This window comes from Petaurus breviceps, unplaced genomic scaffold, assembly GCF_028583685.1.
Source record: "Petaurus breviceps papuanus isolate PSGF00001 unplaced genomic scaffold, PetGlider_PUasm1.0 227, whole genome shotgun sequence".
Lineage (NCBI taxonomy): Eukaryota > Metazoa > Chordata > Mammalia > Diprotodontia > Petauridae > Petaurus > Petaurus breviceps.
In genome coordinates, this window is record NW_027185896.1 from 5,853,093 (window position 1) to 5,880,237 (window position 27,145).

A 27,145-nucleotide genomic window follows, 5' to 3' on the forward strand; every position below is an offset into this window, starting at 1 on the left:
AGGTCTCAGCCTCCTCAGTGAATATTCTCCCAGAACACTGAGTTTTACAGTTTAAAGAGTTTAGCAATTATCTAATTCTATCCCCTAATTGTACAGATAGGGAACCTGAGGCTAAGGGGGAGAAAGGGGCTTGTTTAAGATCACATTGCAGGGATGGTTAGGTGGTGCAGTGAATAGAGCATCAGCCCTGGAGTCAGGAGGTCCTGAGTTCAAATCCAGCCTCAGACACTTAACACATACACACACAAAAACTAGCCATGTGACCTTGGGCAAGTCACTTAACCCCAATTGCCTTCCAAAAACCAAAAACAAACAAAAAAAAGATCACATTGCAGTAACAGACCTTGGTCTAGATCAAGCTCATGTGTCCTGACTCCCAACCCAGGACTTTGTGTCCTCACACATGTCTTCATTGTAGCCCCCGTATCCCTGGGAACCCCCTCTCTCATCTCTCACTAGAAAGTCAGGCTGGTGATTTTGCACAGCTTTCCCTCACTTAATTGCCTGTCATGCCATCACCTTCCTGATGTCATTATCCTCTTTGAGGACAAAGGACAAAAACCCAACAATGCCATCTACTCGACCCCCACTCCTGCATCCCTCTTGGAGAAATAAAATAGTGAATTTTTTGGTTCATTGATTTACTAAGTGGGGAACTGGGTTTTTCTGGGTGCTGGACTGAGGAATAGGCTCTCTGACACTTAGTCCGGAGCCATCTGACTGAATCCCTCCATTTTTACTCTCTCTGGGAACTTGACAGGATAAAAGGTTTTTTGTTTGTTTTATTTTTGCTTTTTGGAGGGCAATTGAGGTTAAGTGACTTGCTCAAGGTCACTGCTAGTTTTCGTGTTAAGTGTCTGAGGATGGATTTGAACTCAGGTCCTTCTGACTCCAGGGCAGGTGCTCTATTCACTGCACCACCTAGCGGCCCCAACAGTATAAAAGATTACAGGAGATATGAGGGGCGCTGGAGAGGTGGGAGTCAGACCTAGCGGCTGTCTCAGGGGCCCTAGATAGTTTTGTCCTGGCCCTCTAGCTCTCTGTGGTAGGTCTGTCTCTGCTCTATCTGAGCCCCTCTTTACTCCATGGATCGATGTGGGCAGCAAAGTGACCTCTCCAGGATCCCTGCCTGCCCCTACCCTCCTCCTCTTCCCAGCTGGGGGAAGGCAGAGAAGAAGCAGGTTGCAGGTCCTGTGCCTGGGGAGCTGAGGGAGGGAGCTCAAAGTACGATTTCCATAGGGAACAACTAGAAAACTCAGAAAAAAATGAACTCTGAATGCAAGAACTGGAAAGCATCTTTGAGATCCATTCCAGACCCCCACCTCATTTCAGAGGTAGGGAAACTGAGGCCCAGGGAGGGGAGAGACTTAAGAGTTAGGACTGGAGCCTAGGGTCTTCCCAGCCCAGGGCTCTTCCCATTGTACCACACTGCTTCTGACGGAAGATGGCATATAGCACTAGTTATGATGGCTGTCACTTCCAAAGTGGTCAGGTTGGCGAGGCAGGAGAGATCAGGCAAAGCCCTTTGGTCTCCAGAGTCCCTTCCCAGTCCTTCCTTCAGTCCCCTCCTCACAGGCTCCTCAGAGAAACTGGGTGGGGCCAAGAATGCGTTATAAAGGGGCTGGTGTTGCTTGCCAAAGCGGCTCCTCCCAAGTCGAAAGCGGAGACACTCACTTCCAGGGAGGGAGACTGCAGATTCAGACCTCCGAGCAAGCCCTGCTCAGCTGCAGGGGCTCCCTGTGGTTGGGCCAGGACTAAAGGCAGGGAGCCCAGCAGCATCGGGACAGACAACTCCTCAGGGCAAGATGGACCTCCTGCTGCTGGCTGCCCAGTGGCTGCTGGGGAGTCTGCTGGTCACCCTGGGAGCTGGCAAGAGTGACATGCCCCGGTTACAACTTTCCTACAGAGGTAAGACTGGGTTCTGCAGACCTACATCCAACCAGGCACACATGCCTGCGGCTTGAGCAGCCACAGTCCCCCTGGCACTCCCCCTTCCCTTTAGTATCTACACCTGAGGGATGTGCTGTCATCTCCCAGATACCTACAGCCTCCAGAACTCACCCCTCAGGCACTCGAACCCTGTCTGGGCAGCAGCACAGTGGAAAGTGCACTGAATTTGGACTCAGAGGACCCCAGTTCAAATTCAAACGTCATCACTTAATTTCTGTGTGACCTTAGTCCAGTCACTTCCCCTCTGGGTCTCAGTTCCTCATGTGTAAAATGAGAGGATTGAACTAGATGCCTTCTGAGGTCCTTTAGCAATATGATCATATACCCAAACCCTCCAAGGACACACAAACTTGGGAAATCGAACAAAGCGCCATTTGGATCAAATTCATAGCCTTATGTTCTGTGAGTTGTAGGCAGCAAAGCCTTTTATTCATGGCCATTTCAAAAACTCTCCCACAAAATCTGTTAATAAATTGAAACATGAACAACTTGAAAGTCCCTAAGAGTAGTGACACCCTCCCATTTCTCTAAAAAAGGTTTGCAAATTAATTTCCTTACAACAGGTGAGCAGGCTGTTATCAGATTATTTACAGATGAGGGAACTGAGAGTCTGAGGGTAAAATGACCATCCAAGGTCACACAGAAAGTGGAAGAGATGGGTTTGAACCCAGGTTCTTTGTTCGCCAAATGCAGCAGGCTTTCCAGTTGGGAACAGCCAGCCAACTGAGTGCTAGGGACTGACATTGTCACTCAGAGCTGGAGGGGGGCCCAGACGCTTATCAACTTAGGTTATGCAGACACTCCTTGAGTTGGGGTGTCTGTAGCCATAGCTTTCAGACATGTAGGGAGGGAGCAGGAATCCAGTTGCCTGGAAACACGATATTCTGCCCTCTGATGGAATGGTGCCGAGAGGATATTTGCGCTTGTGGATGGGGAGAGCCATCTGAATGGGACTTTCAGAGGCCCCTAAGGGCTGAAGGAAAGGGGCTGAGGTGTGGATAGGAAGCTTTAGCAAGTTAGAAATGCATCTCAAGTCCAGCTTGGGTGTTTCCTGGAACCCAGATTCTCCCACAACCTAGAAGAGCTCACAGAGCGAAAATTAGCGATGCCTTCCCCTGCCACACCTACCCAGAGAGACCCTGCCTCTGAGCATCCCTTTCCTTCTGCTCCTTTCTGGGAAGGGGTTTCTCTAGCCTTCTTCTGAGTCCCCTTAGTCCCAGGATGCCCTGTAATCAGTGTAACCCCGAATCTCTCATGGAGATGGGATTTTGTGTTCTCTTGATCTGTGAGGATGAGAAAACGACTGATTTCCCACATAAAATTCCTGGAAGGTCTAGATGAAGTTGCTGTCAGTCTTCATTTATATACATATCAGAAAGAAAAGGGACCTCAAAAACCATCTAAGTTGAATTTCATTTCACAGGTGAAGAAAAAGACCCAAAGACAGGAAAGGGCTTGCCCACAGAAGACTTGGCTCTTGTCCTGGCCACTAGGAGCCCAGAAAGATTTAAAATCCTGTGCTCAGGACAGCCAGACCTGAGGTTGCAGAACTAGAGGCAAGAGCCAAGAACAGTGCCAGTCTCTGACCTCTTCAAAGGCACAAAGTCATTCCCCACCATCTCCCAGAGACTTATCTGGGGCCCAGGGCCCCTGGAGACTCTGAGATAAGCCCAGACCACATTCTCCTTTCTTCTGAGAGCAAACCGGCTGGCACGGGGCCCAGGCCCGGCAGAGTCCCAGGATTTAGGTGTAGTTAACTTTGGTAGAGCTTTCTTTGTGTACCACTTTGGGAACTATGGAAGAACAAGAAAAGGAGAGACAGGGGCTCCTTCAGACTCTATACTGCCTTCAGTAGGGTGAAAGAGGGAATTAGGTGCTGAGTTCGAATAATGGATCTGCCATTCATTACCTGTATGGCTTTGGGCAAGTCATATAGTCAAAAAGCACTTATTATGTACTTGTTGTATGCCAGGTACTACCCAGGGGTGGGGAACCTGCGGCCTTGAGGCCTTGTGGCCTCAAAGCTGCTATGCCAAGCCCAGGAAATACAAAGAAAGGCAAAAAACCCAGAGCAATGTGAAAACCGCTGTTTTTCCAGATGTTCAGAGGGACAAGTTGTTGGAGGGAAGGGATGGGAGAAATAAAGAATGCAGAGTGAGGGGACTCTATTGCCAAGAGGGCATATAGGAGGCCTATGGAAGACACTCTCAGGATAGGAGCCAGCACTGGGAGTAATGGGAAAAGTCTCTGAGAAGGGGGAATTTGAACAGTTTTAAGGAAGCAACAGATGTCGGAGGGGACAGTCAGGGAACAATCACATGGGTGAGAAGGCCCTGATTGGGAGAATTCAAGGAGGAGAATAAAATTAAACAGTGAATAGAGCACTGACCCTGGAATCAGGACCTGAGTTCAAATCCATCCTCAGACATTTAACACTTCCTAGCTGTGTGACCTTGGGCAAGTCACTTAACCCCAATTGCCCTGACTTCCCCTCTCCAAGACAAAAAAAAAAAAATTCAAGAAGACTAGAATGATAAGAAGGGGGCAGACTGCCAAACAAAGGGTATTCTATTTGGTCCTGGAGGTGATAGGAAGCCAATGGAGTTTACTGAATATTAATATTATCTGTAATGTCAGACTGGGACTAGCAGGCCTATGAGGGCTTTTCCAGCTCCCATGTTCTATAAACCACTGAGTCCTTGCTCTGAGGGGGGCCTAAGGAGCTGCCCTCAGAGTGCTTCCCATTTGAGGGGAAGGCATTGTTCCTGCTAGCAATGAGACCTGAGACTGAGACAGAACGCTAAGAACAGAAAGATAACAAAAAAATCATTTCTAGCTTCCCTTAGCGATGTAAGAAGTGCAGTTTCTATGAGTTTAGTCAGGGCTTGCCAGGGTTTTCGAAGGATTCTGAATGGAGGAAGGCCCCTGGGTTGTGTAAGTGACCAGGTGTGCTGGGGCCTCCTCTGTGGCTGCAGCTGGCCAAGCCATCGTGGCTCCTGCTGTGACCGTGTGCCATCCAGCTGCTCTCTTCCCCCGCACCTTTCATCAGCTGCCAGGCCTCATCCGGACTCCAGCCTTGGCTCAGTCATCCTGGCCTCCCCCAGGGCCCATATTATTGACTAATGTTTTCTGGAAACTGGTCCTGGCTTTCTCTGATTCTTTTTTTCTTTTCTGATGAGAGATAAAATTTAGGAAAGGGATATAGGGGAGAGGCCAAGAGTTGGGATGGGCTACAGATTGGGATGTGATAGAGCAAAGCATAAATTGGAGATGGGACACAAAATAAAGACTGGAGTGTGATAGAGGGGTGAGAGATGGAGGAGAGGCTGGCCTGTCCCATGAGGGAGAGGCTGGGGACACGAGGGCAGGGGCGATGTTTGTGGGGAAGGGTTAAGGACGGGAGGGGAATTGCCAAGAGGGGATAATAGGAGGGTGGACAGGAAGGGCTTGGGTGGGATTGGGAATTTGGGCTGTGTGGGGAACTATTCTTTGGAACTGCAGATGACACGTGAAATTGCTGCTTCCAAAGCCAGAATGATACTGGCAGGCAGGGGAGTTTTTCCAGATGTTCAGTAGGACAAGTTGCAGGATGGAAGGGGCGGAGGAAGAAATGCAGAGGTAGGGGACCTAATTGCCAATGCCTCCCCTTGGTCCCTGGAGGGAGATGGGGCCCTAGATAGGAGCCAAAGGGGAGGGGGAGGGAGGTCAGCATGGAGACATTGAGTAACTGGGCAGGAAACCCACTCTGGACCCTACTGATGTCCAGAACTCATAGCCTGCCCCTGCCACTGTGTGTGTGTGTGTGTGTGTGTGTGTGTGTGTGTGTGTGAGAGAGAGAGAGACAGACAGACAGACAGACAGACAGACAGACAGAGATAGAGACAGAGACAGAGACAGAGTGAGCACTGAAGTATGATCACGATAGACCCAGATTATCGCAGACCTGGCAGGACCAGTGCAGTCCAATCTTCCACCCAGGTCCCCTTGATGCATGTGGTACAGAAACTCTGTCTAACTGAAACTATACCTTCCTCAGTCCTTACTGCAGTGTTCTGCATACAGCAGGTAATTCATCAGGGTTTATTGAATGAATGTGACCTGAACTAGGGGTTAGGAGATCTAGGGCTAAGTCCCGTGATCTTGGGTATGAGTAAAGAATCTAGCCCTGGGCTAAGGTGATGTAGCTGTGTATGAGTTTCCTAGGTACCCCATGGAAGGTGTTTTGCCTCCTCAAAGAAAAGCACAGCCTTCAGTCCTAGAGTGTTAACTTTCCCTACCTTATTAAATGTCCCTGCTCTTTGGACTCTAGCTCCTTGAGGCTGCAGGCTTGCTTGACCCCCTGACCATATGTATTGGCCACACCTGACCCCTTCTCTTGCTGTGGCCACCAGAACTAGGTACCTTGGTCTGGTTTCTGTTCCTTTTGTCATCCTGTCCCTCTGTCTCTTCTGTCCTCTATCTTCATGGCCTCCAGACTTAACAAAAAAAAGTAGCTTGGTTTTTTTTACCTGTGGTTTGCTCAGAAGGCAAAAGAAATAAATGCAAAGATCATCCACTTTGGGAAGGAAATTAAACCTTTGGAAAAATAAAGCTACTTAGTACCAGGATTTGGGACAGGGAGGTGAGAACATGGAGGCTGGAAAAGTAACAGTGGCATATTGTCACTTTTGACTAACTGGAAGTCTTCCCTCCACTCAAAGTCAGGAGATGACAGATACCTAATGCATACAATTAGTTTTCTCATTGCCTTAACATTTGAATAGAAAATGCCTTAACTCTCAGAAAGTCACAGGCCCAGAGACTGTCCAGTGGGAATGGCATTGTCTTTGGAGTCAGAGGGGTTGGGTTCAAATTCTGCCTCTGTCATTACCTATATGGCCATGGGCAAATCACTGACCTTCTCTGGGCCTCAGTTTCCTCATCTGTTAAATGGGGGGAAGGGTTTGGACTAGAAGAGACTGAGGTCTCTTCTATATTTCTGAGCCTCAGTCCTCTGCTCTGAACAATTAGACTTGAGGACCTCTGAAGATCATTACAACTCACATATTTTGGAAGATTTTTGCCTTGATGTTTTTTTTTTTTTTTTTATGACCAATCGGGGTTAAGTAACTTGCTCAAGGTTACATGGCCAGTTATTTCTGGGTGTGGTGCTAAGTGTTGGAGCCCGGATTTGATCCCCAGGTTATCCCGACACTGAAGCTGGTGATCTTACTCACTGAGCCACCTGGCCGCCCCATTTTTTGCCTTGATGTTTGTTGAAACAAGCTTGGGTTCTTGAGCTCCTGCTCTGTCCTCATCTTGGGTGTTGTGAGATTAGGAAGCAAGCCTTAGAGCTAGAAGGGAATGAAAGAAGGAAAAATCTTTTTATCAAGCACCTACTGAATGCAAGGCATTGTACTAGGCACTGGGGATAAGCAAAATGGTGTCTGCCCTCAAGGAACTGACTTTGTAACTGGGGAAATGGTGGCCGGGCAGGGGTGTTTTGGACTGAGAAGTCACTGGGGTGATGAGTGGGTCCATAGGGCAACTGACTGAGAATTGGAGAGAGATGCAGCACACCTATGTGTTAGGAGTGTGTGTGTGTGTGTGTGTGTGTGTGTGTGTGTGTATGTGTGTGTGATTCCCTCCCCAGTTCTCACTGATACTTGGACTGCTAAGAAGAAGGTAATTCATTGCAACAACTCCTTGGTGGCTTCTAAGCTCATCAGAAAGAAAGCTGTGCAATGAATATTGAATGTGTCAAGGTGATAAATGGAGATCAGGCTGGGTGTGTAGTGTGCCAGAACCTGGAAGCAAAGGCAGGAATTGTGTGTGTGTGTCTCTGTGGCAATGGCAAGATCATACTGCCATGTTTGCCTTGGGTGGTCATGAGACAGTGTGTAGGTTCCTAGGAGCTTGGTACCTTCAGGGCTGTGACTTCTTGCCCACATCCCCATTCAGCAGATTCCAGTGTGGAATAAGTGATTCTGGCTTGTCTAGCCTTACTTCCTAGCACTCATTTCCCAGAGAAGAGCGGGGACAGGAGGGAAGAAGGATAAGGTCAAAATCAGGGTGGGACAGTTGGGACTTTTGCCCAGGATGCTGACGTGGAAAGCACTCTGCTTTACTGAGGTAGTCTGGAGTGCGCCATCTCATAGTCCCCATGGAGTTGGGAAGAAGGTGGGCCCTAGAAGGGGGCAAGGGATCAGGCTGTGGGCTGGCAGGTGAGGTGAGGTAGGGGATGGTCTGGGCTGCCTGCATATGCAGTCCTACTGTCCTTTGTGCCCCCAGGTAAGAAAATGTCTAGTTACAGCTCTGCCAAGAGGATGAGTAGGGGTTGAGGAGCCAGGCAATCTGATACTGAAGGGAAAGGCTGGGAAGAGGGTCTAGACTGGACGTAATGTGCCCTTTCCCCATGTCTGCTCTACAGACCTTCTGGCCACTAACCGCTCTACCCTCTTCCTGGGTCCTCGGGGTAAATTGGACCTAAGGGCTCTCTACCTGGATGAGTATCGGGACCGGCTCTTTCTGGGTGGACGGGACACCCTCTACTCCCTGCGATTGGACCAGGCAGGGCCTGACCCCAAGGAGGTGAGTCAGGAGCCGGGCTCTAGGGCTCTAGGGCTCTAGGGCCCCAAAGAGCCATCCTTTCCCTTGTGACTATCCATAGAATCGGAGAATATCAGAGTTTTGGCACATAGTCAGTGCTCAATAAATGCTTGTTGATTTATTGGGAGGAACCTTAGAGACCATCTAGTGCCATGCTCATATTACAAATGGGGAAACTGAGGTCCAAAGAGGGGACAGAATATTCTTGAGTTCATATGGCAAACTTCAGGATCAGATGAAGGACTTCCCATCCATTCTCTCCCTGCCACCCCCTGCTCACTAAGCATGATGTGGGCTCCCAAGTTCCTACTATTCCTTTCCCAAACGTTAGAAAGAGATTTCCCCCTGGTCCCTCCCTGCCTTACCTTCAGCCCATAGCCCAATATTGTATGTGTTCACAGATCTTATGGCCTCCTCAACTTGGCCAGAAGGAGGAATGTATCCTGAAAGGCAGGGATCCCTTGGTAAGTGATGGTAAAGCATATTGTTGGGACTTTTTGTAATGCCAGTAGAGATGGTACAGCCTGAGTCTAAGGTTACTGGGGTACCAGTTAAAGCCCTGCCTTGGTTTCCCTTTCTGAAAAGAAATGCAAGGGAGATTTACTTGCTGCTTTGGTGTCCCAAGGAGGACCTAGTGTCCCAAACTATGGGATGGTGGTGGAGGAGATATAAATTCTAGCATGCATTTTTAAAAAATGTACCCAAATGAAATAGATGCTTGGCTCTTGGCCAATCATGGCACAGGTGTGTGTGTGCTGGGGAGTGCAGTGGGGACTGATGCTTGACTTTCAACGAGTTACAAAGGGGCTACTACTGCCTGATTCTTGGTCACACTATCACTCTGATAGAGGTGCTGTTGGTTTCTGGACCAGACTCCCATAATGGGTAAGGAAGGACCTCACCGGAGCCCCTGTTCCCTCTTTTCTTTGCCAGTTCAGAAATCAGCAGTTCAGAGCAATAGGAGACCTAACTTCCTTCCTGCCTGGGCAAGGAAGACAATGGACCAGACTAGGCAGGGACAGATCAATGGAGGAGGGAAGGGCAATCTGAAGTGTAGGGGATTGTGAGCCAGCCTGCTCCCCAGCCTGTCTCAGACCAGGCAAAGACCAGTGAAATACAACCTGTTAGATATCTATCCAAGGACAATAACAGCAGAGAGGCAGTTTGGAGTGAGCACAATCCCAACCCCAATCCAACACACACAACCATGCACCTACACCCCAACAACATTCACAAAGTCAACATTGTAGGTAGGAGCCAATGCTAAGGGCTGGGCTTGAGACGAAAACAAATAAAACCTAATCTTTGTTCTCGTGGAGCTCCGTGTCTGGGGGTGGGGTAGGGAACAAGGACATATAACTGCCATAAGGCAGGGGGTGATAAGGGCCATAACAGAGGTAGGGACAAAGTCTTGTAGAGTTTCAGAAAGAAGTCAAAAGGGTCTAGAGAATCAGGAAAAGCTTCATGGAGGAGATGACAGCTGAGCTGGGCCTTGAAGGAAGGGTAGTATTATGTGCCAAAAATGGGAGGACAGAATTCTAGGCAAAGGGAACAGTGTGAGCAAAGGCCAGAAGGTCATCACTCTAGATCTGAAAGTGACTTTGTACACTGAGTCCAAATCACAAATTTTTACAGATGAGGAAACTGTAGCACAGAATGGTTAAGTGACTTGCTCAAGGTCACACTGCTCATCAGTGACAAAGGTGGGATTAAGTCCAGTGCCCTATCTACTATACCATACTAGTGTAGGACATATGGAAGGCATGGAGAATAATCCAGTTTGACTGCATGGTAGTTAAGATGGGGTGAGAAAGAAGGCTGGAAGGGTAAGGAGCCAGAACTTTGACTTGTAGGAAATGGAGAATCAGTGAAGATTCTTCACCTGGGCATTCCACACCAGCAACCAGTGAGGGATCTGAAGGAGCTGAGCCTCTGGTCACTTGGCCCTCTTGCTCTGCTGACCTGAGTTGAGGAGATGGACAACGGCTTCCTTGCCCCTCCTTGGGCCTCATCTTTCTGTTGGTTTTCCCCCACAGACTGAATGTGCCAACTACGTTCGAGTGCTACACACTTACAACAGAACCCATCTGCTGGCCTGCGGCACTGGAGCCTTCCAGCCCATGTGTGCCCTCATCACTGTAGGCCATCGTGGGGAGGTGAGCAGGGAGCACCTGGCTCCAGGCCCGGGGGCAGTGGCACTGAGCAGCCTTATGCTGGGAACTCCACTGGCCATGGGGATTCAAAAGGGCAGGGGCCATCGGAGAATGGCATTCCCCACTCCTCCTTTCCCCTGGCTTCAGAGTTTGACCCTTCTTGAAGGCTCCCCATTGAGTAGAAGATGAAGGGAAGTACCCAGCCCTGGGGCATGAGGGAGTGTGATGGTGGTGGCCCTGAAGGGAAGGCTTTGTGCCTGGAGAGGGGGTGGTGAGTAGGAAGAGATCTAAGACAATCCTCCCCCTGACCCCACTCTAAGCACTCCCTCTGATTTCACGCAATCAGCCTGATCCCTGGTGACCTTCTGGCTGATTATAGCAGGGAACCAGGAGCTAGCTAGACTCTTCTGGGGCTCTAAGGATCCTGTCTTCCTAAGAGAAGAGTAGGGAGGGAGAGAGGATGGGAGGGAAGATGGGGAGGGATGGGTGGAGCGTGGGAACCAGGCTGGGGTTCTTCACAATAGCTACCCCTTCCCACTCCCTTTTCTACCCCTTAGCATGTGTTCAACCTGGACCGGGCCAGTGTGGAAGGGGGGCGGGGACGCTGCCCACACGAGCCTGACCGACCCTTTTCCAGCACCTTTGTTGGTGGGTGACTCTTGGTGGAATGGGGGTGTGGACACAATCTAAGCAGAGAGCTAACAGCAGAAGCAGGGGAGGGACATTTGGGGGAAGAGGGAAGGAGTGCTGGGTAACATGGGACAAACGGAAAAGTACCCTGGGTTCAGGGCCATTCCAGTGACAGAGATAGTGCACTTAGGTGCGATCCCATAACTAACTCCTTTGGTTTGCTGCCCGAGTCTTGTATCTAACTGTACTGTGAGCTCCCTGAGGACGGGTCTGGTTCTATTTCTGTCTCCTCCATAGGGCTAAGAGAGGGGAAAGGGCTGGGGGTGCAGTTTGGGGGAGGGGAAGGTTCTGAATGGGCCCAGCCTGGGGACATGATCTGAGCCAGAGTCCAGAAGTAGACATGGGAAGGTCGTTGGCATGGACAGAGCTGGTAGGTTGGGGATCCATAAGAAGTAGCTGTGGACAGAGCCTGGGTTCGAGGGGAGCAATGGGGCTGGTCCAGAGAGGGCAGGGTGAGGTAGAGCAGCAGATTTGGAGGCCTCTCCCCTTATCACACCCACCGTAGCTCTCAGTGCCACCCCTGACTCCCCATCTTTCCCAGGTGGAGAGCTGTACACAGGCCTCACCGCTGACTTTCTGGGCCGAGAAGCTGTGATCTTCCGCAGCGGTGGTGCCCGGCCTGCCCTTCGCTCTGACACTGACCAGAGCCTCCTGCATGGTGAGCCCCTGTGTGGATAGCTCAACAGCAGAGTTCTCTTGGGGACTGGCCAGAGGAGGAAGGACCAGAGTATCTGGAGGAAGGGGAGAAGCAGGAGTGGAAGAAGCCCATCTCCCACCTGTCCTTAGGATCCTGGACCTTAGGTTCTGGGGGTGGGCCCAGCCATGGTTCCCTGTGCCACTCTAACTGGCATCTCTCAGACTAAGGTACTGCTCCTTGAGAACTTTTATTCCCCCACAAACTCTCTGGCCTCTCCCCCACAGACCCCAGGTTTGTGGGTGCTGCCCTCATCCCCGATAATGCTGACCGGGACAATGACAAGGTCTACTTTTTCTTCTCGGAGGCAGTTGCCCTTCCTGATGGGGGCTCTGGCCAAGCAATCATCAGCCGCGTGGGCCGCATCTGTGTGGTGAGAGCCAGGTTGGGGGTGTTCGGTGGGCAGGGACTAATGAGGTAAAACCCTTGGAGGCGACAGGTCCTAGCTCCTACTCATGTGGGCTTCCTCTTCCCAGGAGGATGGGCAAGTTTTTTTTTTTTTTTCCCTCCCTCCAGTTTCAAAAGGAGAAATGAAGATCTAGGCATCAAGGCTGGGGTCAGGGAAAGGTCCTAGGTTTCTGAATTCTCAGGTTCCCATCATTTGTCCCTGCAACATAGGCTATGGGCATGGGATAGACTGGGCCTTGCCCCTCTATCATACTAGGTTGTTCATCCCTCGAATGACCCTGCCTACCCCATCTCAGATTCCCCAAAGGCTGCGGGCTCCTTGGGTCCTACCTCTGGAGTAACCCTCTCTCCCCTTCCCAGAATGATGCTGGGGGCCAGAGGGTGCTGGTGAATAAATGGAGCACATTTCTGAAGGCTAGGCTCATCTGTTCTGTGCCTACCCCTGGGGGTGCTGACACCTACTTTGACCAACTGGGTAAGCTGAAGGGCAGAGGCCTGGAGGAAGCTGACTTGGTGGGTTATTCTGGGAGGGGTCAGTTAGGATTGTGATCCTGCTATGTTCACCTCCCAGAGGATGTGTTCCTTCTGTGGCCCAAGGATGGGAAGAGTCCAGAAGTCTATGCGCTATTCAGCACCCTCAGGTAAGATGCTGGCCCCTCTCCACCTTCCTCTCAACTCTGTACCCTGATCTTCTTCTTAGTATCTGTTTGTTCCTTCATCCTTTTCTTTGTGTCCCTCTGAACCAGAAGATTTAGACATAGAGGGGACCTTGGAGTCCCTGCCATTATCTAGTCTAACCCTTTCATTTTAAAGATAAACAGAGGCTCAGAGAGGTCAGTGACTGGTCCTGGCTCCCACCAGCATCCTGGGGTTGAAGCCCAAATTCGGCAGCTCTTCTCCCTTACAAAGGCTTCTCTGTCTCTGTCACACAGTAAACACTTAATTAATAATGCTTTTTGATGAGTTTATCATCTCTCTGAGCCCCAAGACTTCGGCCTTCTCAGCCTCTCCTCTTCCACCTCAGGACCTCTGTCCCGCCTCTCCTGGCCCTTCCACATCCTCAGTAAACGCCCTCTCTGCCCCGAGTGACCCATTTGTGTGTTTCTTTGGCAGTGCTGTGTTCCAGGGCTTTGCTGTCTGTGTGTACCGCATGGCTGACATCTGGGAGGCTTTCAATGGACCCTTCGCTCACAGAGATGGTCCCCAGCACCAGTGGGGACCCTATGGGGGCAAGGTGCCCTTCCCTCGGCCAGGGGTGGTAAGCTGAGGTCTATGGGCAGTGAGAGGGAGGATGAGAAGGGAGAGGGAAGGGAAAAGGAAGGAGGGCTGAGGGGGTGATGGCTTTCCTCACTTTAGCAAAGTTGTCACTGGGGGATGGTAAATTGTTCCTGAACTCTTGGAGATAGATAGTCCTAGGCTCCCTACTTTCTGGTACTTGTCTTAGACCGTCAACTCTCCCAGTATGGGCCTGGTTCTTTCACTCCTTGGAGATAGTCCTAGGCTCTATACTCATTAGAGGCAGTAGCTGACTTTGAAGGAGAAGGCTATCTATCTGTCATATTACTTTCCCAACAACCACACCAAAGGGAGAGGGAAGGGAAAGAACCTCAGGGTTGGGGGAAAGTTTATGTCAGGGAAAGGTGGGGAGATGAGAAGTGTGGGCTGGGGGGTTGGGGACAGAAGTCATCTCATTTTTTTTCTCCTGTTCTCTCTGCCCTCCCCTTCCTTGGCTCATGTCCCTTTGCTTTCTGGTCCCACCACCCATTCTTCTGACCCTTGGCCCCATAGTGCCCCAGCAAGACCACAACCCAACCTGGCCGACCCTTTGGCAGCACCAAGGACTACCCAGATGATGTGCTGCAGTTCACCCGGGCCCACCCACTCATGTTCCAATCTGTGCTGCCCCGGCATGGTCGTCCCATCCTTGTCAAGACTCACTTGCCCTATCGACTTCTCCAAATTGTGGTAGACCGAGTGGAGGCTGAGGATGGGGCCTATGATGTCATCTTCCTGGGCACAGGTAGGTAGGCTGAGACCCCTACTCCCTTGCTATGTGGATTTTCCCTTTCCACCAGAGCTGGTATTACTGATCACATCCCTAAACATCTCTTCTATTGCCTAAAATCCCACTACTAGCAAGTTATTCTTTTGGCCTACATATTGTAAAAGCATATCAAATCTCCAATGGCTTACTATGAATGAATATAACAAAGATAGGCAGGCCTGCAGGGATCTTAGAGGGTGCTTTGTCCACTAAGGCTCAGAGAGGGAATGGGCCTCCTAGAGCAAGTCGATGATTGAACAAGGACCCAAAATCCATGTTACCTGATGCCCAGGCCAGGATCCCTTCCCCTGTGCTCTCAGATCCCCTCTCTTCCTCTGAGATGAGCATGAGAATGTTAGCTTGTGGTGGAGGGACAGGTAAGAGGGGGGAGGTAGGTGAAGAACAGCAGAGCAGACTCTTAGCCAGACTCACTCCACCAAAGAAGGCTGCACCAACGAGTGAAATGGTCCAAAATGTATGGTTTAAGTACCACACTGACCGCACCCTCAGTATCATCTTGTCCTCTACAGTTCTGGGTGGTGAGGCCCACGCTGAGGCTCTTAGAAGTTTTAAACTTTTTCTATCCCATTAGTTCCTGATCTTGTTCCCTCCTCTTGCTTCTCAGATGTGGGCTCTGTACTCAAGGTCATAGCTTTCCAGACTGGAAAATCTATGGAGCCTGAGGAGGCAATCCTGGAAGAGTTGCAGGTGTTTAAGGTAAGCTGTAGATAGGGTAGAGTTAGCCCCAGGAGGATGCTGGGGGCCCCATTCCCAAGATCATTGCAGAACAGAAAACCTAGACAATCCCTTAGAGGGCTTCTAGACTGCTTAGAGAAAGACAAATGTGCCATTTTTTTTTAATGGGAAGAGAGGAGAATTTACAAACTAAAGGCCAGAGAACTTTGATTTCAGGTGAAATTCTAGAACATTAAAAAAAATCTCATTTGTATCAATATATTTTGATTTTATTGTCATTCAACAATGCACCCCTTGAAAGAAAGATAAAGAGGGGAAAGTAATCTAGAAACATTATTAAAGGGAGGGTTAGTGAACTTTTAGAAACGGAAGTGGTTATCATAAAGAGCCAGCATGAGTTTATCAAGAACAGGTCATGTCAAATTAACCTCATTTCCTTTTAAAAATAGGGTGATGATAATAGCTAGCATTTATATAGTGCTTAGAGGTTTGCAAAGCCCTTCATAATCATTATCTCATTTTGTCCTCACAATAGCCCTGGGAGTTAGGTGCTATTATAATCACTATTTTACAGGTGAGGAAATAGAGGCAGATAGAAATTAAGTGATTTGCCCAGGGTCATAAAAAGAGTAAGACTTTGAAGCTGAATTTGGACTCTGGTCTTGCTAACTGCTGTTCTGGTGGGTCAAGAGTATATTGTTGCTAGTTTATCTAAGCTTTAGTGAAACACTTGATAAAGTCTCTCTTGTTATTCTTGTGGTCAACATGGAGAGATGAGATTAGATGATAGAAGGCTGAACAACTAGAATCAAGGAATAGTCATTGTGGCTTGATATCAACTTGGAAGGATATCAACTTGTAGTGGAGTGCCCTAGGGATCTGTCCTTGGTCCTGTGCTGTTTAACATTTTTATCAATGACTTGAATAAAGGGCTGCTTATCAGATTTGAAGATGGCACAAATCTAAGAGAGATAGCTATACAAAAAGACTTTGACATGCTAAATTGATGGCCCAAATATAAGAAGATGAAATTTAATAGGGATAAATGTAAATTCATCAGACTCTTTTTTTTTTTGCTTTTTGGAGGGGCAGTTGGGGTTAAGTGACTTGCCCAAGGTCACACAGCTAGTAAGTGTTAAGTGTCTGATGCTGGATTTGAACTCAGGTCTTCCTGACTCCAGGGCCTGTGTTCTGTTCACTGCACCACCTAGCTGCCCCCCATCATAGACTCTTAAATTCAGGACCAGCAGGGGCCTTGGAGGGCAATCTTACTCCTTCAGCAAATGGAGATCTAGAGAGCTTAAGTGACTTTCCCAGTTCAAAAAATCAACTTCATTTCATATCAAATCAAATTACTTCTAGCTTGTGGCTTTGTTGTAGTTGTTCAGCTGTGTCTGACTCTTTACAACACCATTTGGGGTTTTCTAGGCAAAGATACTGGAGTGGTTTTGCCATTTCCTCCTCCAGTTCACTTTATAGATGAGGAAACTGAGGCAAACAGGGTTAAGTGACTTGCCCAGGGTCACATAGCTAGTGTCTGAGGTTGGACTTGAACTCAAGTCTTCTTGACTCTAGGCTAGGCACTCTATCCACCTCATCAACTAGTGTGTGGCTAGAGGTTTATCTGGAAAAATCACAAGGATTTTAGTGAACTAGGAGCTTAATATGCATCAGCAGGATGTTATGGCAGCCAAAAGAGTGAATGTGGCCTTAGGCATGGTGCCCAGGGTTAGGCCCATTGTATCCTTTCCTGCTCAGGTCACACTTGTATTGTGTCTAGCTCTGGGTGGCACCATTTAAGAAAGATTTTGATAAGCTGAAGACTTTGTGTAGTTAGGTGGTGCAGTGGAAGCAGGAAAAACTGAGTTCAAATTCAGCCTCAGTCACGTACTAGCTGAGTGACTCTGTCACTTAACCCTGTTTTGTCCCAGTTTCCTCATCTGCCAAATGAGTTGGAGAAAGAAATGGCAAACCACTGCAGTATCTTTGCCAAAAAAATCCCAAATGAGGTCATAGAGAGTCAGACATGATCGAAAACAATGGAATAACAGAACAAAGTGTGAGGTGTTATGTTAGACTTCAGTGATAAAAAGATACAAAGGAAATCTAGCTCCTGTCTTAAGTAGTGTCTGCTTTTATTGGGGGAGCCAACATATGAACAGTTAAGTAAATAGAAGAGAATTTAAGGTGGATGAGAGCACTAAGGACCGAGGCAATCAGGCAAGGTGGGCAGCAGGTAGTATCAAAGAGACAGAGATGGGAAATGCATGTATTCTAGAGCTGTCGTAGGGGACAGCCTAGGGAAAGGCATGGAGGGGCAGGATGGGATACCTAGCTCCAAGCATGTATGGGAGGGATGTAGGATTGCCAAGGCTTGGCAACTGACTTGTGTGAGGCAAGTAAAGAGCCGACCTTGTTGGTCTGGACCATTGCCTCTGGGCATGTGAACCAGGATGACTGGAAGAATGAGAGCTCAACAAAAACAGAAGAGTCTGCTAGAGGGACAAATTAGTGGGGGAAGATGAGCTCCATTTTGGATGTGTTGAGTTTGGTATACTCATGGGGTATCCAGGTAGAGATGTCAAGAAAGTATGGAAAGTATGCTTAGGAGGTATCAGCATAGAAATGGTAACTAAACTTATAGTTGTTGATGAACCTCCTAGGAGAATGTAGGGAGAGAAGAGGGTTCAGGACAGAGCCTTGGGGAATAGCCACAGTTAGGGTGCTGGACACAGGTGATAATTCAGTGAAAGAGACTAAGGAGCAGTAAGGTATTATATATACTATTATGGTGTCTTTGAGCAGTCTGTGTTGGGGAGGGATTGGACATGTACTTATGGGAAAATGGGAGGTATACATTGGGGGCAGAGTGGTAGGTCAGAACAAGTTAATTAAGAACAGAAGAGTTAGGGACCTGGGGAGATAATCAGTCTTCAAGTTTGTAGTGCCCTTAGACTAAGACTTAAACAGAGTTAAGCAAGGAGGAGGTTGGCTGTCAATGGAGACTTTTCTCCTAAATACAACAGCTGGAGAAGGCTGCTTGGCCTTCACTTCAAGAACTTGGCTCTTGGAGGAGGAAGGACCCTTGTAAAAGCCAGAAGTATTCAACTGAATCCAGGCTGGGAGCCAACTTTTGAAGAAGAGCCCTGTGGGATAGCTTGCATGGTTGGGTTAGGGGACTAAAAAAATGGAATAAAGGGGAGGGTGGAGACTCAGTCCCAAAGCTGAACTCCCACTCTACCCCCAGGTCCCCACACCCATCATCAAGATGGAGATCTCTGTCAAACGGGTAAGAGGAACATTTTTCCTTCTCTGTCTCTTTTCACCTTGGCCCCTTCTTCTTCTCCCTCCTCCTCTTCTTCCTTCCTCCTTTTCCTTCTTTCTGGCTCCTTCCTTCTCTCCCTTGGCTTAGCCTTCCCCCTTTTTCTTTAGCTCCTCTATCTTTTCTTTCTTCCTTCCAAAATTCATATCATGTTGAGCTTTTGACTGGTTGTGTTGCCCCCTTGGAGTCCACAGTCTGGTTGGGAAAGAAGACTCATACACAGGAAACCATCGAAGAACAAAAGTGCCACATCTGACCAAGTGCTGGGCCGTGTGGCCCAGACAAGGCGGAGTTGGGAGAGGGAGGGCAGAGATCCTTCAGAACTTTGAGAAGGCTTCAGAGAGGAAGCAGGTCCTTAAAATTCACGTCTATCAAACGATATTTTAAGGGTATTAGGGGACCTTACTTATAGAGTCATACCATAAATCACACCCATGGGATTTAGAATAAGAAGGAAGCCAAGAAATTGTACAGGCCAACTTACTTACTTTTAGATGAGGAAATTGAGACCAAGATAAGGAAAGTGATGTGCCCAAGAATATAGTCTCTTTGACTCCAAATCCAGTGTACTTTCCATTCTAAAGCACTATGTCTCACACAAAAAATCCCCTTTTATTCCTCCTTCAATTTATAATTAGTATAAGTCTGGATTTTCCTATGACATGTTTGTTTAAAGTGGGATCTGTCTATGAGGCAGCCTATAGGCTCATTGCCATTCTGGGGGAAGGACGAGGGCATGTCTCTTTAGTGGGAAGTAGCAAAAGACATTAAAAGTGATCAGGAAGGAATGAGAAGACCATGGGTTTCAGTTTGGTCAATCTGGAAAGACTTCCTTGAGACTGGGCTCTCAGGAGCACCATAGCCTTTCCTGCCTCTCTAATCCTAGGTGACTGGGTCTCTTCTAGATCCACTGCCCTTAAAGGACCCCTGGCTCTGGATTGGGTACCAGACTGACTCCTTTGCTCCTTCTGTTTGATCCCCATCTAGCAAATGCTATACGTGGGTTCCCCGCTGGGTGTGGCCCAGCTTCGGCTACATCAATGTGAAACATATGGTAATGCCTGTGCAGAGTGCTGCCTGGCCCGGGATCCCTACTGTGCTTGGGATGGCAATACCTGCACTCAATACCAGCCCAGTTCTAACAAACGGCGATTCCGAAGGCAAGACATCCGACATGGCAACCCAGCATTGCAGTGCCTGGGCCAGAGCCCCAGTGGTGAGTATGCATGTGTGTGGACGTGGGGGTGGGCAAGGATCCACTTCGACTTCCTCTGGGAATCTCCTGGGGGTGGACATCCGGCCCTCTCCACCCAAACCGAACAGAGATTGTTACTTAGAGCTATAGAAGAGGGCCTGACATCTCAGTCCAAGGTTATTTTATATTCATACACACACACATAACTATAAATATATATATATAAAATATAGCTCTCTTCCTTCTCCAGCACTGTCAGTTAATGAATTTTGAAAAGCACCTAATATGTGCCAGGTGCCAAGCTGAGCACCGCTAATACAAAAACAAAAGTGTCACAGTCCCTGCTCCCAAGGAGCTTGGAGTCCTAGGAAATGGAGGGAGACCTGTCCCAGACAGGCCCTTCTCAGCCTCTGTGTGGCCCTGAGCCAGTGACTTCTTTGTGGGCCTCATTCTCCCCACTTCTGAAAGGAGTCACCTTGCCTAACTCACAGAAGCCATTATAAGGGGGTAATGGGAGAATGAGTGTGAGAGTGTTTGGAAAACTCTAACTTCTAAGCCCATCTCCAGGGGGAGGGCAGATGGACACTCTTGATTCATCCCATAGGCCGAAGGCCTTAGGTTGGGATCTTTAAGAGGTTGGGTGGAGTCTCCCACTTGCCTCTTTCCAGGGGATGTCATGGGGAGCTTGGAGGCCATTGTGGTGTATGGCACAGAACACAATAGCACCTTCTTGGAATGCCGGCCCAAGTCACCCCAGGCCACTGTGCACTGGTTTGTGCAGAGACCCAAGGATGAACAGCCAGACCAGGTAAACATGGCTTCCACCCACCCACCCACCCACCTCTGTCTATCTCTTCCTCCCTTTCTCTCTCTTCTCTTCATCTCCTCATTCCCTGTCTCTCTCTCCCTCCCTCTCTCCTTCCCCTTTCTTTCCTCCTCCAGGGCAGGGCAACCCTGTTCCATTAAAGAAATCATGCTATTACTATTCTGACTCTACCAACCATTCTAGGCTGGTTACACATCCTCCCCCCCCCCCCCCCTTACCACACTCTACACACCAGCCCACCAATATAGCATACTTGCTGTTCCTTAAGTACTGAACTCCATACTTTTGTACAGGCTGTGATCTGTGCCTGAACACATGCCTTCCTTCACCCCCCAGAAGCCCTCATTACCTTTAAAACTCACCTCAAGTGCCATTTTCCACAAGAGGCATTTTCTGGAGCCCTTCCTTGTCCCCGGTTTTCACCCCTCAGAACTGATTTTACTTTGTATCTACTTTGCATTTGCTATGAATACATAGTTTTCCCTCTATGGAATGTAAGCATCTGAGGGCAGAGGCTGGTTTTTGTCTTTGTATGCTCTGTGCCTAATGCACTGTAGATGCTTAATGGATGGATGGATGAATCACTGAGCTCCTTCTATGTGTTCAGCCCTATGTCGAAAAATAAGAAGAATATGATACCTTCCTTCAAGGAGAACAAACTTGTGAGGAAAGGCAATATTTTAAAAACAATTGCAGAATAGCAAAATTAAGTATGGAAGTACGTGGGATAGGCTTTTAAACACTCTAACATTAATTTTAAGAGGAGATCAGTGTAGATTGAAACAGTCATCAGGCAAAGTTTCACTGAGGTGTGACCCAAGTTGAGCCCTGAAAGATTTGAAAAGATAGAAAGGGAATGGTATCCTTGTGAGGGGGAAGGGTGTGAGTAAAGGTGTGGAGGCAGGATAGGACTTGGGGTGTGTGTGTTTGTGTGTGTGTCTGTCTGTCTGTTGCAGGGAAGAGTGGGCCAGGCAGGTCTTTCTCCTGGGGACAGGAGCAAACATCCCTAGATAAGGGAGTTTTTAACCTTTTTTGAGTTATGACCCCCTTTGACAGTCTGGTGAAGTCTATAAACGCCTTCTCAGAATAGGGTTTTTAAGTGTTTAAAGTAAAATACATAGGATTTAGACATAAACCGATTGTGCTGAAATACAGTTATTAAATAAAAACAAGTTTGCAGACCCCCAGGTTAAGAACCCCCTTCCTAGATACTCAAGCTTCATTGTGCTGAAATACAGTTATTAAATAAAAACAAGTTTGCAGACCCCCAAGTTAAGAACCCCCTTCCTAGATACTCAAGCTTCATGGTCTGGCCTCCTGGGTACAGGTTTGTTATCCTTTACCACATCAGCAAGTTTTCCCTTCTCTCTGTCCCAGGCTTGGAGAACCTTTGAAACGATCCTCCTCATCCTTGCCAGTCCCTCTACCCACCAGGTGCTCCCACCCAGCCCCCCTCTGTACTAGGCCTGGGCCCCTGACTTCCAGGTCCTGGCCTTTTTCCATTGCTTGGTCCTGATGCTTCCTGCCAGGAGCCCAGCTGTCTGCCCTGACCCCCTCTGTCCTCCCTGCAGATCCGGAAGAGCCTGCTGGCCCCTGAGTCGGCTTGTCTGGTGCTCAGAGGGGCAGGCGTGGGTGGGGTGAAGGAGCAATCCCAGGCCTAGCTGACCCTGCTCCCAGGGTCTGGGGGAGGAGAGAGGAGGAGAGGACAGACTGATTACAAAAAAGGGAACCTCTGGGTTTGGGAACTGGGGGAGGGCTAGTGATGGGCCAGCTGGCAAATAGGGCACTGTGAGGAATTTGTAGGGAGTGGTAGCAGAGGGTGAGGAGTGGAACTTAGAAAGCTGAGCTTTGGGAAGAGGATTGAGAGGTGGGGCTGGGTGAGGCCTTCATAAAGGCAGGATCTTCCTTTGCAGAAACACACACCCCAAGTTCCATCATGCCTCCACACCTTTACTCACACTCTTCTCCCTCACAAGGATGCCATTCCCTTTCTATCTTGAAAAGTCTGGGAAGTACCCCCTGCGGTTAGGGATGGGTACAAGAAGGGCTGTCAGGTCATTGGGGCAGGAGTTTTCTCTGTCTTGGGAAGCTGAATATGAATACCTGCTGTGAATTAGCCCAATGCCAGGCCATGGAGCTGGAAAAAGAAGCCTAAAATATCTGAAATGACTAGGAACTAAATACAAACTAATATTTAAATGATGAATAACCTGAATAATTAATTAGCTAAATGTTCACCTGTGACTTAAAGGGCTATGGGAATTGTGAGGGAGAGTGATAGTAGATCAGTGTGGGCTTGGAGTAGCTGGGGAGGGTTTCATGGGGGCAGTAGGACCACAGGTGAATTCAGAAGGACATCTGGTATTTGTATAGGCAAAAGTCATGCTTTTCTACCGTTCTCACTGAGCCTGTTCCCAACAGGTGAAGACAGATGAACGAATACTACAGACAGAGCATGGGCTGCTATTCCGGAGGCTTAATCGCCTTGATGCGGGCACTTACTCATGTAAGACCCTGGAACATGGCTTTGCACAGACGGTGGCCAGACTGGCCCTGGAGGTGATAGGAGCTGAACAGCTGGAGGGTCTGTTCCCCCAGGAGCATGGGGAAGAGGAGTCTATCCCTAGGAATTCTGCCTCGGTTCCATCCCGCACATGGTACAAAGACATCCTCCAGCTCATCGGCTACGCCAATCTGCCCCGGGTAGAGGAGTACTGTGAGCGTGTGTGGTGCAGCGACCGTTACCGACGCAAGGGGAAGCACAGCAAGGGCAAGAGCTGGTTGGGGACTGAGCTGGGAAAGAAGGCAAAGAGCCGAGTGCAAGGGGAGCGCAATCGGACCCCCCGGGAAGTAGAGGCTACATAAAGAGGAAGGGGTAGCTGGGATGGGGAGCAGTACTACCCGGCTCACCCAGAGCGAAACCTCAAGGCCTGCCCTACATTCCGCCTCCCTAACACATATAGCTGGGGCAGGGTGTCCAGAGCACAGACTCACCATCTTGTTTAGCACCCTATCTTTCGCAGGGAATGAAATCTCTGGCCTCCCAGTGCCTAATAGGCAGGAACCCAGGGGTTGGGTTCTGGCCTGGAGATCCCCAGGCTTCTGATGAGGACTGGGAGGCCCCTTTCCTTAACCCTCTGTGCCACAGCCCGCACCCCTTCCTGCCAGTGTCACCAGGGACCGCCAAGCCCCAAGAGGCCTGTTCATATTCCACTGTCCTTTGTTCTCCTTGGGAGGTGGGGTCTGGTTTTCCAAACACATTTCCAGCTGTGCCCAAAGATGAGGGCGGTTTTGTTTTTCTTTCTCAGCCTGTAAAACAATAGCCATTCTGAACAACTGTTAGGATACCTGGGTCAGAGGGACCAGTCTCATATTGAGGTGGTGGCAGGTGGGACAAGAGATTCTCTCAGTGCTCACTGTCTGGGGGAAGAGGACAAGATCAAAGAGAGCAATGAGGCTCAAGGCCAAATGTTTTCATTCTTGTTTAATACAGGAAAACTCATAGCAGAGTTTCTACTAACAGAATGAAATAAATCTTCCTCCAAGCGGATGGTGGGACAGTAGAGACTAGCTTGGAAGATGGGGCTGGCTGGTGGGGGGGGAAGGGAGAGCTGAAAGGGACCTTAAAGACCATCTAATCCAATCCCTCATTTTATATATGAGGAAACTAAGCCCAGAGAGATTAAGTGAATTACTCAAAATTACAAAGGTGGGTTTGAACTAAGGTCTACCTTTTCTACTGTATCACACTGTTATACACCTTTACTTCTACTATCACTGGCCTTTTTTATCCATCTTCTCATAGCTGAGGCTTGTGTAAGAGATGGGACAACAGCCTTCAGTCCTACAAATCTAGGCTTCAAAACTGAGAGTCCAGGGACCTCTTGGGCTCTCCATATCCACCCCTGTCTTCTTTGCCCTTGGGGAGTCCTGTTAGAATGAAGCAACTGATTTATCTGAGTCACTTGGTCCTATTTTCCCTCTGATAATTGGGGCACCATTTGGATGCCAATGAGAGACAAGTTTTAGGCAGCAGAAGAAAGACCCAGCCTATTCTCATAGCTCAATATGAGTCATCAGTTATTACCAAAAAAAAAAAAAGAAAGAAAAGCTAATGCAATATGGGGTTGCATGAATTCAAGTGCCCAGAAGAAAGGAGATCAAGGAATGTAAGAGTCCTGCCACCCTTTGCCCTGGTTAGTCAGCATCTAGAACACTGTTTTCAGCTCTATTTTACAAAGGACATGGACAAAGTGGAGCATATGCTGAAGAAGAATCTTGTTGTATGAAAAATAACCAAAGGAACTGGAGATGTTTAACCTGGAGACTTGGGGGCAGAGACTAGGGACGAGAGAGAAGCATGGCCATTGTTTTTAAGTATCTAAAGAGCTGTCATATGGAAAAAGGATTAGACATATTCTGTGCAACTCCAAGACAGTGGAACTAGGATCAATGGGTGGAAGCACCAGGGAGATGGATGTCAGATTTTTAAATAGATAATAGACTGACCCAACAAGAGAGTGGGCTACCTGGTGACGTTGTGCTTTCTTGGGGATGTGCAAGCAGAGGATTGTGGCAAAACAGTTGTGTGCAGGGTAGGGATGATGGACTGAAAAATTGCCCAGCTGCCCCCTCCCACTCCTGGGATCTCTGAGTCTTCTGATGGCAAATTCCTGCTCCCTCCTTTTGCTCTTCCTCTTGCCCCCCCATTAGGACTCCTCTAGGTTCTAGCTTTATTCTCTGTAGCAATGGTGAATGTGAACTCAGAAAATTCAGGTTCTCTATTCCCCACTGGACTCGGAGAGACTCAGGAATTCTTGGCAGAAAGATCTGGAGGCACAGGGGTAGGGATAAAGTAGAGGGAAGGAAGGTTTTGGTTTTCCATCTTTTTTATTCTGGGAAAATGAGAAAAATGTCTTTAGGTGTAGTAGAGGAAGGGGTATCTGAGAACTAGTGGAAGCCAATCCTTAACCTGGCACCTGAGCACGTAACCTGGGGCTCAAGTCTAGGCATGTGCATGGAACTACGGTGGATTAGAGAGAGGATCTGTCTCTGACTTGCATATGACCTCTCTCCCAGAGCCTGGGGTCTGGCCCCTTTACTAGGTCTCCATCTGTCAAGGCAAAGGTTCAAATTCAATGTCACGGATTTCACAGTCTGAACTGGTTGGCAGAGAGCCAAAGAAATATAGAAGTCCCAGGATCTCCAGGGAAAAGAGTGTGAGACCCATAGTGGGGGTAATGATAGAGAAAGAAGCCCTCTCCAAGAGACAGTTGGCATCAACTAACCACTCCATAGTCTTCTCAGGAGCTTTGGGAGAAACTAGGCAGCTGTTATCCTGGGTTTCTCATTTTCAGCTAGGCAGGGTTCCAGAGATGACTTTGGGTGTGAGAGTCAGCTTAAATAGGGTTTTTTTCCCCCAAAGGATGCAAATTTAGAAGGAAAAGATAGGAACTCTAAATCCTGGAACAAGATGTCTATGTCTGGGACAAATGCTACATAGAGCCATCCGAGGAGTAATACAGCCCTAGGGTTGGGGAGTGGGGGAGGATTAAATTGAAAAGACTGTTCTTATTTTGAGGATGACCAAATTAGTCAGCGATGTAGAAAATGGGCAAAGGAGGGGGGACAAAAGAGTCATGGGTCTGACATTTCCTCCTCTTTGGGGAAAAAAAAAGGTAGTGGGGTAGGGGGAGGTTTGCTCCTTTCTCTGAAATCCATACACAGACTGCATCTGTGCCTTCTGTCTCCCATTGGGTTTCAAAGTGAACCAACCTGCAAAGGATGAGACGAGAGGAGGGTCAATTAGACAATTCTCCCCTTCCTGCTGAGAATGTAGGGGACAGAGGAGGGATAAAAATGGGAAAAGAGAAAGTGGAAGGTAGAAAATGGTATTACCCCAAGGAGGGGCAAGAATGAGAGAGTGAGGCTACAGCTAAGGCCATTTCGACCACCAATGAACAATCCCCGGTATGAGTAGGGCCCCAGATTTCATCTTATCCTTTAGAGAGGTGAGTCAAGCGTAGAAGCATTTATTAAGTGCCTACTCTAGTCAGCCTGGAGGATAGCATATATAGCAGAGGGGAGATGGACTCTGAGAACTTAACAATTAAAAAGGGATAAAATGTCTGTCCTACCAAATCTTGGTTTGGAATCCTGTTTCTTTAAATACATCGTATTATTTCACTTGTGAATAAGTCCTGTAAATATACCATATATATGGATTTTATTTTTCTATGTTGGGATGGACCTTGTATATAGAATATGCTCGTTGCCATTGGAGTATATGCCCTATTTTTTTATGATATGTTATTTAATCTTCCAGAAGGATATCTACAGAAGACTGCCGCATTAAGCCTCTGGGATTGGGGAGGAGGTTAATAGTATTTATATTTTTGTTTCTTTGCATATACTGTTCTAACTAGGGCTGTTCTCCCCATGTCAGTGGCCTGTGGATGGAGAGCTGTGTGCTCCAGTCTAGGACGGGGAGGCTGTGAACAATGGCTCCGGGTTTACAAGGAGAAGGAAGCAGAGTATTTTGTTTGTGGGAAACTAAGATTGTTCATTAAACTGGGAAAA

General features: G+C 48.4%; 1 protein-coding gene across 1 annotated transcript; it reads left to right on the top strand.

The window, feature by feature from the left end:
* Positions 1 to 1,644: 1,644 nt before the first annotated feature.
* Positions 1,645 to 27,145, top strand: SEMA3G (semaphorin 3G). The gene is made up of 16 exons (XM_069095558.1): positions 1,645 to 1,908; positions 8,360 to 8,520; positions 8,940 to 9,002; positions 10,575 to 10,694; positions 11,249 to 11,339; positions 11,923 to 12,039; positions 12,303 to 12,448; positions 12,844 to 12,958; positions 13,055 to 13,124; positions 13,597 to 13,741; positions 14,272 to 14,503; positions 15,153 to 15,244; positions 18,471 to 18,512; positions 19,533 to 19,761; positions 20,409 to 20,548; positions 22,988 to 27,145. The coding sequence occupies exons 1-16, from the start codon at positions 1,806 to 1,808 to the stop codon at positions 23,429 to 23,431; spliced, it is 2,310 nt and encodes a 769-aa protein (XP_068951659.1). The 5' UTR covers positions 1,645 to 1,805; the 3' UTR covers positions 23,432 to 27,145.